This window comes from Anolis carolinensis, unplaced genomic scaffold, assembly GCF_035594765.1.
Source record: "Anolis carolinensis isolate JA03-04 unplaced genomic scaffold, rAnoCar3.1.pri scaffold_10, whole genome shotgun sequence".
Taxonomy (NCBI): domain Eukaryota; kingdom Metazoa; phylum Chordata; class Lepidosauria; order Squamata; family Dactyloidae; genus Anolis; species Anolis carolinensis.
Genome location: NW_026943821.1, coordinates 14,188,014 through 14,201,010, shown reverse-complemented (window position 1 = coordinate 14,201,010; position 12,997 = coordinate 14,188,014). Strand labels below are relative to the sequence as shown.

At 43.5% G+C, this 12,997-nt stretch overlaps 2 protein-coding genes across 3 annotated transcripts in view; one reads left to right on the top strand and one right to left on the bottom strand.

Moving 5' to 3' along the window:
* The window catches only part of vsig10l (V-set and immunoglobulin domain containing 10 like), a 41,880-nt gene extending 38,493 nt beyond the window's left edge, over window positions 1-3,387 (top strand). The window contains exons 10-11 of the mRNA XM_016996088.2: window positions 2,257-2,388; window positions 2,959-3,387. Of these exons, the coding sequence (XP_016851577.2) occupies window positions 2,257-2,388; window positions 2,959-3,042 (216 nt within the window). The 3' untranslated portion in view covers window positions 3,043-3,387. The remainder of the gene's footprint in view (window positions 1-2,256; window positions 2,389-2,958) is intronic.
* The window catches only part of iglon5 (IgLON family member 5), a 245,013-nt gene continuing 234,735 nt past the window's right edge, over window positions 2,720-12,997 (bottom strand). Inside the window, exons 9-10 of one of the 2 annotated variants that reach the window (XR_010000673.1) lie at window positions 3,778-3,944; window positions 2,720-3,459 (exon numbers count right to left, since the gene is read on the bottom strand). The gene's annotated coding sequence lies outside the window, so the exon portion shown is untranslated. The remainder of the gene's footprint in view (window positions 3,460-3,777; window positions 3,945-12,997) is intronic. The other variant, XR_010000674.1, reaches the window with a different exon arrangement.

Sequence of the window (12,997 nt, the reverse complement as noted above, 5' to 3'; positions counted from 1 at the left end):
CACATAAATCTTACTTTTCCAATCAAAGTTGCTGTTTAGCTGACCTATATCCACACAACAATCTGGTAAGGTAGGCAGGCCGTGACTAATAGCAATACAATTTCCCAGTTTTGTGGCTCAGTGTTTAGGCTGGAACCTGGATCTCACTTCACCCCTGCATTATACTAAGCTATGCCCTGGTGGTGGCACAGTGTGTTAAAGCGCTGAGCTGCTGAACTTGCAGACTGAAAGGTCCCAGGTTCAAATACCAGGAGCGGAATGAGCTCCCGCTGTTAGCCCCAGCTCCTGCCAACCTAGCAGTTCGAAAACATGCAAATGTGAGTAGATCAATAGGTACCGCTCCAGTGGGAAGGTAAGGGTGCTCCATGCAGTCATGCCGGCCACATGACCTTGGAGGTGTCTACGGACAACGCCGGCTCTTCGGCTTAGAAATGGAGATGAGCACCAACCCCAGAGTCGTTCACGACTGGACTTAACGTCAGGGGAAAACCTTTACCTTTTAATGCATAACTAGGAAGACTTTGGCTTTCAGAGATACACTTGAATTCCCATCAAGCTTCACCAATGGATAGGTTTCTATGGCTGATGGTACCTGACATTCAGTGTGTGGAAGCTCATGTAGCCAACGGTCTCACTTTTACTTTTTAGCCCCACATAGCTTAGGACTGTGGTTCCTAAACTTTTTGTGACCAGGGACCACTTTGACCAGGGACCACTCTCCAGCATTAGTACCAAAAGGGTTATGAATCAGTTTTTGATCAACTTTAAATTCAGTTTGGTTATTTGGGCTGCTGATTCAGAAAATTGCATTGGAAAGACCACATCAGCTCTAATTTCTGATGCAGAACATATGCCATCCAGTAGTCACCATCTGCTCACCTACATAAAACCATATTTAATCATCTAGAACTGACGTCGTCTATCCAATGTAATTTTTTGAATCAGCACACCAAATAACTCCAGGAAGAGACCTAAAAACAAAGACACCAAGGCACTCCCGCTTCCAGGTGCCATATGGAACGGTTCCGCTCAGGGGAGAGGAAGGAGGAGGAGAAGCAGCAGTCAGGAGGCTTGTTGTTGTGTCTTTCGTGGATAGTCAGCCTCTCCCCTCCCGACATCTCCGTTGCCTCGGCACTATAAGAGGGTTTCACAAAAGCAGTCGCTCTCATTGCAATGATGTAGCAACAGTGAGGCCATGGACCATAATTTAGTTCTTGGGGACCATAGGTGGTCCACGGACCACAGGTTGGGAACCACTGGCTTAGGATCAGTACATTTCCCCTATTTGAATTTGCCTGACTTTTATTACCTTTTGGAACCTTTTTGGGTGTGCTCAATTCAATAATGTGCAGTCAATGACTAAGGGTGTAGCTACAGTGTAGAATTACTGCACTAATAATAATAATAATAATAATAATAATAATAATAATAATAATACTATCTGTTCGACTTGTGATTTTGTGATACAAAATCCAGCATATCTATCTTGTTTGCTGTGTCATAATAAAATAATAATAATAATAACAACAACAACTTTATTTTTGTACCCTGCCTCCATCTCCCTGAAGGGACTCTGGGCGACTTATATATGGCACAAGATGCCTAAAACAACACATAAAATAAAGACACAGTACAATACAAAATAAAACCACTAGTATATAAAACAATTTGAACTCAGAACAGTGCCAATAACCTATAGTGTCTCACACTTTGACAACACTTTAATTGCCATGGTCAATACTATGGAGTTGCAGTTTGGTGAGTCACCAGCTCTCTTTGGCAAAGAAGCCTACAATGCTTATGAAAGCTGTAACTCCCAGGATTCCACAGCATTGAGCCAAGGCAGTTAAAGTGGTGTCAAACTGCAGTAAATCTACACTGTAGATGCAACCTAAGGTAAAAAGGGCCATTTATAGAGATGGTATCTCTTGGATGGAAGAGCCTCTCTGAGATACCATCTTGAGCAATACTTAAGGGCCATTTCAAACTTCTTTTTAATAAGGTTTTAGATTGAATTATAGTGCACCGCTTAATGGATGTGCCATTTTACCACTTAGAAATTTAGAGTGTTGAGTGCTGTGTAATGATTTCTTCCCTGCTGGTTATCTTGTTTCTATTTGTAAGTGCCAAGCACTTTAATTGTTCAACATTATTGCAGTTTGTATGTTTGATTTCATGTACACACATGGAAAAGTAGCCAATAAATGTGAGAAATGAATCCCACTATCAAATGTAATGCTCTCAATGCCATTTCAGTTTCCCAATGGGAACAAGCTGGAGTCAAATGATCCTTCTTGGAGGAATTCCTGCTGGTCATCTGGAGACTCAGATATCTACGCCATCACCTATGAGAAACACCTGTGCAAATATGGAGGCCCAACCTCTTTGGTAAGTCTTGTGACCAACACTTTGCTAAAGGACAGTTTTTGGAGTTATTAGAAGTTGAGTTGAAAAGGGCCTGCCACTTTCGAGTTTCTTTTTCCTTCTGAACTCAAATAAATTTGGACTATATTCCTCCCAAAATAATATGTAAAAGGAAATCCTGAACTCAGGAAATTCAACTGGTGCAGATGTTCCTAATGTGGATTCCTTGATGTTATTTCTGGCAGTATTAAGAATGAGGAGCTTTTCAGAAAAAAATATGGTGGAAACCTTAAGTCCCCACTATCATGGTTGAACACACAGGGCAATCTAAGAGTTAAACAGTCCAAACTCTTGGTCTGGGTGGGTAAATCTGTGAATTTTAATTTTTCCATCACTCAGGTTCTAAAAATCTTTCAATTCAAGATGGGAAGAAGTTTGCAATTTTTGATAACTTCTCGTCAACATTTACAGACATTCTCATCCATCCCTCCTTCTAGCAAATTCAATGAAAAATATTGCTGGGGCAATGACAATGACTTATCCATTTCAAGCATTTTTCTAACCTGCACTCTCTTTTCTTTCAACCCTTTCCAGCCCATCAGTACCACGGACAGCAGTTTTCCTCTCCCAGCTCCAAGACCTGGCCCCAGACAAGTACGCAGTGCTACCCAAGTCTGAAGTTGTTATGAGAGCATCTCATGAAGAAGCATGTACCCCAGGCTGATAGCCACTGAAATGGGATCCAGGCATCCAAAGATGGAACTATGTCTTCTTCCCATGGCTTCCTTGTTGAGAAACTGAGCAAAGTGTATGAGATCAAGTTTTCTGGATTTAGAAACTTCCTCTTCTTGGATTACAGATGGCAAATGAGCACAGAAAAGGAACTGAGTTAGCTAAGGCAACACTTCAACTAATCCATGTAAGGGAAGAGTGAAATATGGGGTCTCAGAAGGATATACTTTGTATAGGTTGAATGCAAAGAATTGTTATGCGGTCACATAAAGCAGGGATGTCACTGTCAAACACATTTTCATTGAGGGCGACATCAGTCTTATGGTTGTCTTCATAGTGCCGTTGAATCCATGGATGGAAAATCTGTGGATACAGAAAGACAACTATATATATTTTTTACATAGTGGTTGGTGCTCTTTAATTTTTACCCAGTTTTGGTTCCCAGATGTTACTGAATGAAAAGCTCCCATCATTTTTTATTATCTGCCATGCACACCAGGCATAATGGGAATTACAACCTAACAGCACTTGTGGCTCTGAGGTTGGGGAAAGGTCAAATGGCATTTTAAAGCCAGACATCATATTCACAATCCTTCTATCTAAATCCAAATCCCATGATCCTAACTGAACAGAACAAAACTGAAGCCTTCCGGTTTTTTATTGTATCACAACTCCCATCACCTCTAGTCATGTCTGATGATGAATACAGGAATTGTAATCCAGCATCTGGAGCCTCCAGTGGTGCAGCAGATTAAACCTCTGAGCTGCGAACTTGCTGACCAAAAAGTCGGCGGTTCAAATCCGGAGAATGGGGTGAGCTCCCGCTGTTAGTTCCAGCTTCTGCCAACCTAGCAGTTCAAAAACATGCAAATGTGAGTAGATCAATAGGTACCACTCTGGCAGGAAGATAACAGTGCTCCATGCAGTCATGCTAGCCACATGACCTTGGAGGTGTCTATGGACAACGCCGGCTCTTCGGCTTAGAAATTGAGATGAGCACCAACCCCCAGAGTCGGACACAACTAGACTTAATGTCAGGGGAAAACTTTTACCTTTACCCTAATCCAGCATCTGGAGGACCACACAAAATGGCATGATGGGCTGGATTTAGCCCACATAAAGGATCCCTTGGAATGGTGCAAATACGCTGAATTAATGTCATGGAGTAAAAGCAAATCCTGATATTGCGTTGATGATAAGTGTCAAGGAATCTTATGCTTTCCTTCAAGTATAGGATTGTGGCAAACAAGACCCCACTGGTGCTATAAAAGAAGCATTTGGAAGAAAGCAGGGCTGATTCTTTGGGGTGGGTTGACCTTTGAGTGCTATAATTCGGATGTGCCTTTTTGCAAGAGAACTTCAGGTTCTTATGTTCTATGATTGTAGGTTTCATCTGCCAACACTCTCCTTTCTGTTATCAAGTGTAGGACTCCATTCTGGAGTCTAGAAATTCCACTAGGACTCTCTGTTTTAAACTTGAATGGAAACTGTGGCAGTTGGTCCTTGAAGCTAGAAGAAAAGAGCTTCTATCTTTGAGCTAGTATGAAGAACTTCTTACCTGAAATGGTCAGGTAAAGTACTTTCTTCCTGAGATGGCAAGAAGAAAGTGCAAGTTCCTTTGAAAAGCTGCCTTAAAGAAGGTCACCCTTCCTCTCCCAGATTTATGGTTGCCACACTACATACCTGGTTGGTGTTTTTTTTTTTTAAGCAATATTCTTGCCATACTGGTCGGTGTCCATTTGTATTTCCAAATTTCCTTTTAAAATAAAAATAACTATGTTTCTTGGGATGATTTAGAAAGAGAAAGCAGCAGTGCAATAGCTTGATTTTTTGACACCCTATTGTATGACTTGCATTGTATGGAAAATGGAGACCATTTGAATACGGGGGGCAAAATATAGCAACCTATTCAGGTGTTGAGGTCAAAAGACAGTAGTATTTTCTATGTAGATTTTCAGGAAACGAATTGGTCTTCATGGTTTGAGTTAGGGTATGGTTCTCGGAGCCCCTGGTTGCGCAGCATATTAAAGCACTGAGCTGCTGAACTGACCGAAATGTTGCAGGTTTGAATCTGGGAGCAGAATGAGCACCCACTGTTAGCCCCAGCTTCTGCCAACCTAGCAGTTCAAAACATGCAAATGTGAGTAGATCAATAGGTACCGCTGTGGTGGGAAGGTAATGGCATTCCATGCAGTCATGCCGGCCATATGACCTTGGAGGTGTCTACAGACAACACTGGCTCTTCGGCTTAGAAATGGAGATGAGCACCAACCACCAGAGTCGGACACGACTGGATTTAATGTCAGAGGAAAACCTTTACCTTTACCTATGGGTTCTCACTGGAACCAGAAAAGTATGTCTCTTTTGTGATGCTTGCAGGAGATTTCCTCTTCTGAATTAGTTTGGAAGAAGATGAGGCAAACTTGCTTTGCTGGTGGCCAAGTTACAAATAGAAATTGAGGTAGAATTGATTGATTCAAAGCTTGTTTTCTCTCCATTCTGCTTTTTCCTGCTGCATGTTCATTCATTTGCGTCTGCATGAGAGATCCTCAACAGTTGAGAGGGGTGTGGTGGGATTATTTACTGCTTCACATTGGTTTTGCAGAATGAGCTGGAGCAAATTTTGTCTACTGGCTCTAACAATGCTGATAGCTGAAAACAAGCCATGAAAAAAATAAAGTAGAAAAAGAACACCCTGCAGCTCATTGCATAAAAGCGAAAGCAAAGCATCAAATAAACTCACAGAAGATGTTTCATGTTGTTGCTCTCCAAAACAAATGTAAGTTCCCCCGAAGGCCTGTGCAAAGGGGGCCATATTAAGAAAATTAAAACTGTTATATATTAACACAGTTTTAATTTTCTTAGTAGCACAGTCCCCTTTGTGCAGGCATTAACAAGAGCTCTTGTTTGTTTCTGAATAGCAATATGAAGCGCCGTTAATGAATTTCTGCTGCTGTCGAATAATTAAGGTGGAATGGCAGAGACGGAGCCTGGCCAGGCACAGAAACATCATATAAGCAAAGGCATTCAAACAAAATTTCTGGGTATGAAATCTCCCCTCTCTGTCCTCTGAGGTCTAGGGAGTGAAGAGACACAAGAAAACCTCTTTCATCTCTCCAAGAATTGCCCCCAGTGAGTATTTCTCCATTATTGATAGTGGTGATAAGAGAAATGGAGATCGCTTTTGCCTCTCCCTTCCCCAATGACCTCCCTCAAGGTTATTCTTTTCAGCAGGACTCTCAAAGGAGGTGGAGAAGAAGAATCTCTCCTTTCTCTGTACAGGTAAGGAGCAAGAAGTCTTCTCCATCTGCGGTAGATGATGTTCACTTGTGACTTCATCGGGCTGAATTTGATAATGTTCACTTGTGACTTCATCAGATGGGGTGAATTCAACGGTTCACCTATCCTTTTACAACAAAGTCCACCAGCTCTCATCTTACAAAGCATTGTAACTTCTAGTGGGCTCCATCCTAAAGGGGAAGGCAAACTGACACATGACACTGTGGTGACAACATGGGAAGCTTCTCATGTTGCCTTGGATCAATGGGAAAAGTCAGGTGGCAAACGATTCACCACCTGGGATGCGGAATTAAGTGAGTTGGACAATGTGTGGCATGTGTAACACCCCTAGACTGCGTGAGCACTGGAAACCAACACGGAGGCCAATAAACAATCTAATATCTTTATTAATGCAATAAAAAAATAAAACAAAAGTATGCAGCGTATATAGTCAAGCAATTGTCCTTTCAAAAATAGTCCAAATAAATGAAGTTATATGTCCAGTATTAGAGTCCAAAGTCTACAATCCAATAACCGAAACACACTCAAACTCTTTGGAAGTTTGAATGGGGAAAGAGCAAGGATTCACCGGGAGATTCTTGAAGTAAAGTCCAGACAAGGATTCGAAGCTAGGCAAGGTAATTCGTGGTGGATCTGAAACACAGTCCAAACTTGAACAGGAGTGAAAACGCAACTTCCGGTTTACTCGTGAGTAAGCGCACGGAAACAAGGGATGATGTTCTTCTTTGATTAGTCACGTTGACACCGCGATAGGGAGAGCTCAGTGCAGAACTTTTATGGAAGTTCAAGAGCTCCCCCCAACAGGTGTTTAACTCCCCAATTGTTCTCAGAGAAAGTAGCTGTTTTAACATGTCTGCCTCCCTGAAACTTCCCAAGGGAAACGGTTTAATTACAATCGTCTCTCTCCGCTAATCTCGCGCTTCGTCTCAGAAACTGCTTATGGGAGCGATGTGTTTTGAGAAAGGACTTCCTATCAAACACAACACTTTCCAGGGAACCAGGCTCTGTTTCAAGGGCGTCCGTAATTGGCTTTGGCATGAAAATGTCAACAGGGGACATCTGGAATAGAACAGAATCTTGCTAAGGTGGGAAAAAACCCATATCCTCTTCAGTTTGATCTATGATGGCTGCGGGGTCATGGGCCAAAGGTCCCTGAGACATCACAGCATGGGACAATGAGATGTCTAGCTTCCTATCCAGCATCCTTCTTTGTAGTCAGTATGAGCAATTGGGCAGTTACTAGTCATTGTCCTCCCTCCAGCACATCTCACCCAATCTCTCATATGGGCCACACCAGCCATGTGTTTTGTCACTGTTTTCAGCAATATATTGTCCAAAATGCAAACCAGAAGTAGTGCGATACCTTTTCCAGAAGTGTTCTGGCCAATAGGAAACTGTACTGGCTTGAGGTTCCATGATGCACGTTCACTTCCCCAATAGGAAGAAATTGGAGAGCTTTGAGAAGCTGGCAGAGAGCTTCAAGGGTCGCATTTATTAGGGTTCAGGGGCTATACGTTCCCAACCCTGTTCTAAGTATTCCTCATTTGGGAGATTAAATAAGCAGTGACACCTTCTGCCCAAACAGGACCACCCTTTTCCCTGCAACTGGGGCAAACATGCCCTTTGGAAATGCAGATTGAGTGGAATTCCGGGGGCCAGGCTGTGGCGCAGGTTGGTGAGCAGCTGCTGCAATAAATCCCTCTGACCATGAGGTCATGAGTTCGAGGCCAGTCCATGGCGGGGTGAGCACCCGTCAATTAAAAATAAAAAATATAGCCCCTGCTCGTTGCTGACCTAGCAACCTGAAAGATCGTTGCATCTATCAAGTAGGAAATAAGGTACCACATATAAAAGTGGGGAGGCATGTTCGACTAATTTACAACGTTGGAATGAGGAAGTGAGGAAGTGCCATCAGAGTGGATGATGAAGCAGCTGCTCCCCCCTGTGGCCAGAATCGAACATCCCCTCAGGAGAAGGTTAAATTGCCTCTGCGTCTGTCTGTCTGTCTGTCTGTCTCTGTCTTGGTTCGATGTGTTGATGGGCATTGAATGTTTGCCCTATATGTACATAATGTGATTCGCCCTGAGTCCCCTTCGGGGTGAGAAGGGCAGAATATAAATACTGTAAATAAATAAAATAAATCCATACAACCAAAGGTCTCTCTTCAGAAACAGGCAGTCCATAGTGGTTATGTGGGATGTCATTCCTAACTTCCATCAACATCTTTCTTACTTATGGTTATCTAGAAGCAATGATTCTCATCTGTGGGCCCCCAGAAGTTTTGGCCTTCAACTCTCAGAAATCCTAACAGCTGGTAAATTGGCTGGGATTTATGGGAGTTGGAGGCCAAAACACCTGGGGACTCACAGATTGAGAATCACTGCCCTGAGATTTTCTTGACAAGATTTTTTTCAGAGAAGGGTTTGCTTTTGCTTCTTCAGAGGCTGAGAGAGCATGAGTTGCCCAGAGCTGAGCAGGTATTCAAACCGTGTTCTCCATTGTCCTAGTCCAACACTCAAACCACAACACCACAATGTCTCCAGCTGAGAAACAAATATTGGGGCTCACTTTGGGAAAGATGGAGGGAAGCTACACACTATACTTCTGAATAAGTGTTACCTCCACGGCTTTGTTCTATGACCTTGATTTTTTATCCCAACTTTCATCCGGGATTTCTCTGTTCCGGCTTCCTGGTTGATGACAGATTGCAGAGGAAGTGTTGGACCCATCAGCATAATAGCACAGGGTTGTACTCTTGGCGAAAGGAACAACATGGACGGTTTCCCTCTCCCTTTTCGCATCTTCCGAGAGATTCACCTACCGTTCTGTCCCGCCACCTCCCCCCGCCCCCCTCGGATGAGCTTTTGGTATTTAGCCCTGCTAATCTGTCCTGATAGCTGACTCCCTCCTGGCTCTTCAATCATTTTTGTTGCTTTTAAATGGGAGCTGTGATGAAAGCTAAATGAATAGCAGCTCCATGATGGGTAATTGCTCTGATTGGAGACAGCCCAGGGGAGGCAGGGGGAGAGAACTGGTCAGGTTGGAGATGAGTTGTGAGGGGGCTGCAAGGAGACTGATAGGAACTCTGGCATCCCTGGGAGGAATGGATGGCTCAGAGAGGACAGGCCTGCCGAGCAGGGCAAGCAAGGAGGGGGCAAGGAGGCAATCACTGCAAGCTGCTCTATAATTTCCTTCCAGTCACTCAATATCACTAAGAATATTCCAAAGCAGAGGTGCGGCTGAGGCTAAAACTGGGCCTTCTGCATATCTCCAGATGATATAATAATAATAATAACAACAACAACAACAACAACAACAACAACAACAACAACAAGAAAACCACACTACAAACTAGAGCTGACAGCTGGAACAACAAAACATTGCATGGAAAGTTCCTTGACAAAATTGAAGGAAAAGCTGACAAGGAGAAGACCTAGCTCTGGCTCATGAATGGGACCCTGAAGAAGGAGACAGAAGGCCTGATCCTTGCAGCCCAGGAGCAAGACATCAGAACAAAGGCAATTCAGGCCAAGATCGAAAAATAAGCTGATGACCCAAAATGCAGACTGTGCAAGGAAACCGACAAAACCATTGATCATCTCCTCAGCTGCTGTAAGAAAATCGCACAGACAGACTACAAACAGAGGCACAACTACATGGCCCAAATGATTCATTGGAACTTATGCCTCAAGTGCCACCTTCCAGCAGCAAAGAACTGGTGGGATCACAAACCTGCAAAAGTATTGGAAAATGAACATGCAAAGATACTGTGGGACTTCCGAATCCAGACTGACAAAGTTCTGGAACACAACACACCAGACATCACAGTTGTGGAAAAGAAAAAGGTTTGGATCATTGATGTTGCCATCCCAGGTGACAGTCGCATTGATGAAAAACAAAAGGAAAAACTCAGCCACTATCAGGACCTCAAGATGGAACTTCAAAGACTCTGGCAGAAACCAGTGCAGGTGGTCCCGGTGGTGATCGGCACATTGGGTGCCGTGCCAAAAGATCTCAGCCGGCATTTGGAAACAATAGACATTGACAAAATTACGATCTGCCAACTGCAAAAGGCCACCCTACTGGGATCTGCGCGCATCATCTGAAAATACATCACACAGTCCTAGACACTTGGGAAGTGTTCGACTTGTGATTTTGCGATATGAAATCCAGCAAATCTATCTTGTTTGCTGTGTCATAATAAAATAATAATAATAATAATAATAATAATAATAATAATAATAATAACAACAACAACAACAACAACAACAAGCAGAGGCATAACACCATTGCTCAGATGATTCATTGGAACTTGTGCCACAAATACCATCTGCCTGCAACAAAGACCTGGTGGGATTACAAGCCAGAAAAAGTTACAGAGAATGAACATGTCAAGCTACTCTGGGATTTCCGAATTCAGACAGAGCACAATACTCCTGACCTCACGATCGTGTTAAAAAACAAAGTATGGATTGTCGATGTTGCAATCCCAGGGGACAGCAGGATTGAAGAAAAAAACTGGAAAAGCTGACAGAATATGAGGATTTAAAGATCGAATTACAAAGACTCTAGCACAAGCCAGTCAAGGTGGTCCCAGTGGTGATCGACACACTGGGTGCAGTGCCTAAAGACCTTGGCTTGCATGTAAACACAATTGGTGCTGACAAAATCCCAACCTGCCAGCTGCAGAAGGCCACCTTACTGGGATCTGCGCACATTATTCTCTGATACATCACACAGTCCTAGACACTTGGGAAGTGTCCGACGTGTGATCCAATACTACAGCCAGCAGAGTGTCTGCTGCGGACTCATCTTGTTGTGTTTCAAATAATAATAATACAGTAATAATAATAATAGTTCAGACATAGAAACCCAGTGGGTGAACTTGGACACTCTCTTGGCTTCAAAAAAAGGCAAAGGAAAACCACCTCGGAACAAATCTTACCACGAAAACCCTGTGATAATTTCACTTTAGGATCACCATAAATCAGAAACAACTTGAAGGCACATAACAACAATGACTGTCCATTCATCTGTTAAATATTTTGTTATATCAACTGATAGCTATCACTGATTCTCTTGAGGCAGAATTGGAAATGAGAAATAAAATACACTTAAGAGGAACACTGGTATAGACATTGTTCACTGAAAGCAAACACAGCAAACGCCTTGGGGGCTGATGCAAATGCAATGGGAGCACCTTTGTTGTTATTCAAGCACTTTCAGCAAGGACTTCTTTCGACTCAGGCCATGGCAGGCTGCAATCCAATATCCCTTCACTGTAGTGTAGATATCTACATGTGGTGATATGGGGCACCAACACTATGCAACCCCCCTCCCCCACACAATAGCAATCATGCACAACACAAACCAACACAACTGCAATGCACAGTGTTGGTATATGTGCAACTTTACTTATGCTCCTAACTGCAGATATATTGTGCTATAGAAATTAGAAAATAATTAACCCAATGTGCACATTGTTACAGGATGCCAGCAATTGCCTCCCATATTGCATTGCTTGGAAAGGTTTGGATTACAATTGCAAGTTATGCACAGAGTTCAGGAAAGTTATCTTTTGGACTATAGCTCCCAGAATCCCCATTTCACTCATCAAGCTGGCTAAGAAATTATGAAGAAGGTAGGTAAAGGTAAAGGTTTTCCCCTGACATTAAGTCCAGTCATGTCCAACTCTGGAGGTTGATGCTCATCTCCATTTCTAAGTCAAAGAGCCGGCGTTGTCCATAGACACCTCCAAGGTCATGTGGCCGGCATGACTACATGGAGCTCTGTTACCTTCCCGCTGGAGCGGTACCTATGGATCTACTCACATTAGCATGTTTTCAAATTGCTAGGTTGTGAGAAGCTGGGGCTAACAGCAGACGCTCACTCCACTCACCAGATTCGAACCTGCGACCTTTCAGTCCGCAAGTTCAGCAGCTCAGTGCTTTAACATGCTTCACCATCGGGGGCCATAGAATCATAGAATCATAGAATAGTAGAGTTGGAAGAGACCTCATGGGCCATCCAGTCCAACCACCTGCCAAGAAGCAGGAAATCATTCAAAGCACCCCCGACAGATGGCCATCCAGCCTCTGTTTAAAAGCCTCCAAGGAAGGAGCCTCCACCACAGTCTGGGGCAGAGTTCCACTGTCGAACAGCCCTCACTGTGAGGAAGTTCTTCCTGATGTTCAAGTGGAATCTCCTTTCCTGTAGTTTGAAGCCATTGTTCCGTGTCCTAGTCTGCAGGGCAGCAGAAAACAAGCTTGCTCCCTCTTCCCTATGACTTCCCGTCACGTATTTGTACATGGCTATCATGTCTCCTCTCAGCCTTCTCTTCTGCAGGCTAAACATGCCCAGCTCTTTAAGCCGCTCCTCATACGACTTGTTCTCCAGACCCTTAATCATTTTAGTCGCCCTCCTCTGGACACATTCCAGCTTGTCAACATCTCCCTTCAACTGCGGTGCCCAAAATTGGACACAGTATTCCAGGTGTGGTCTGACCAAGGCAGAATAGAGGGGGAGCAGGACTTCCCTGGATCTAGACGCTATTCCCCTATTGATGCAGGCCAGAATGCCATTGGCTTTTTTAGCTGCCGCA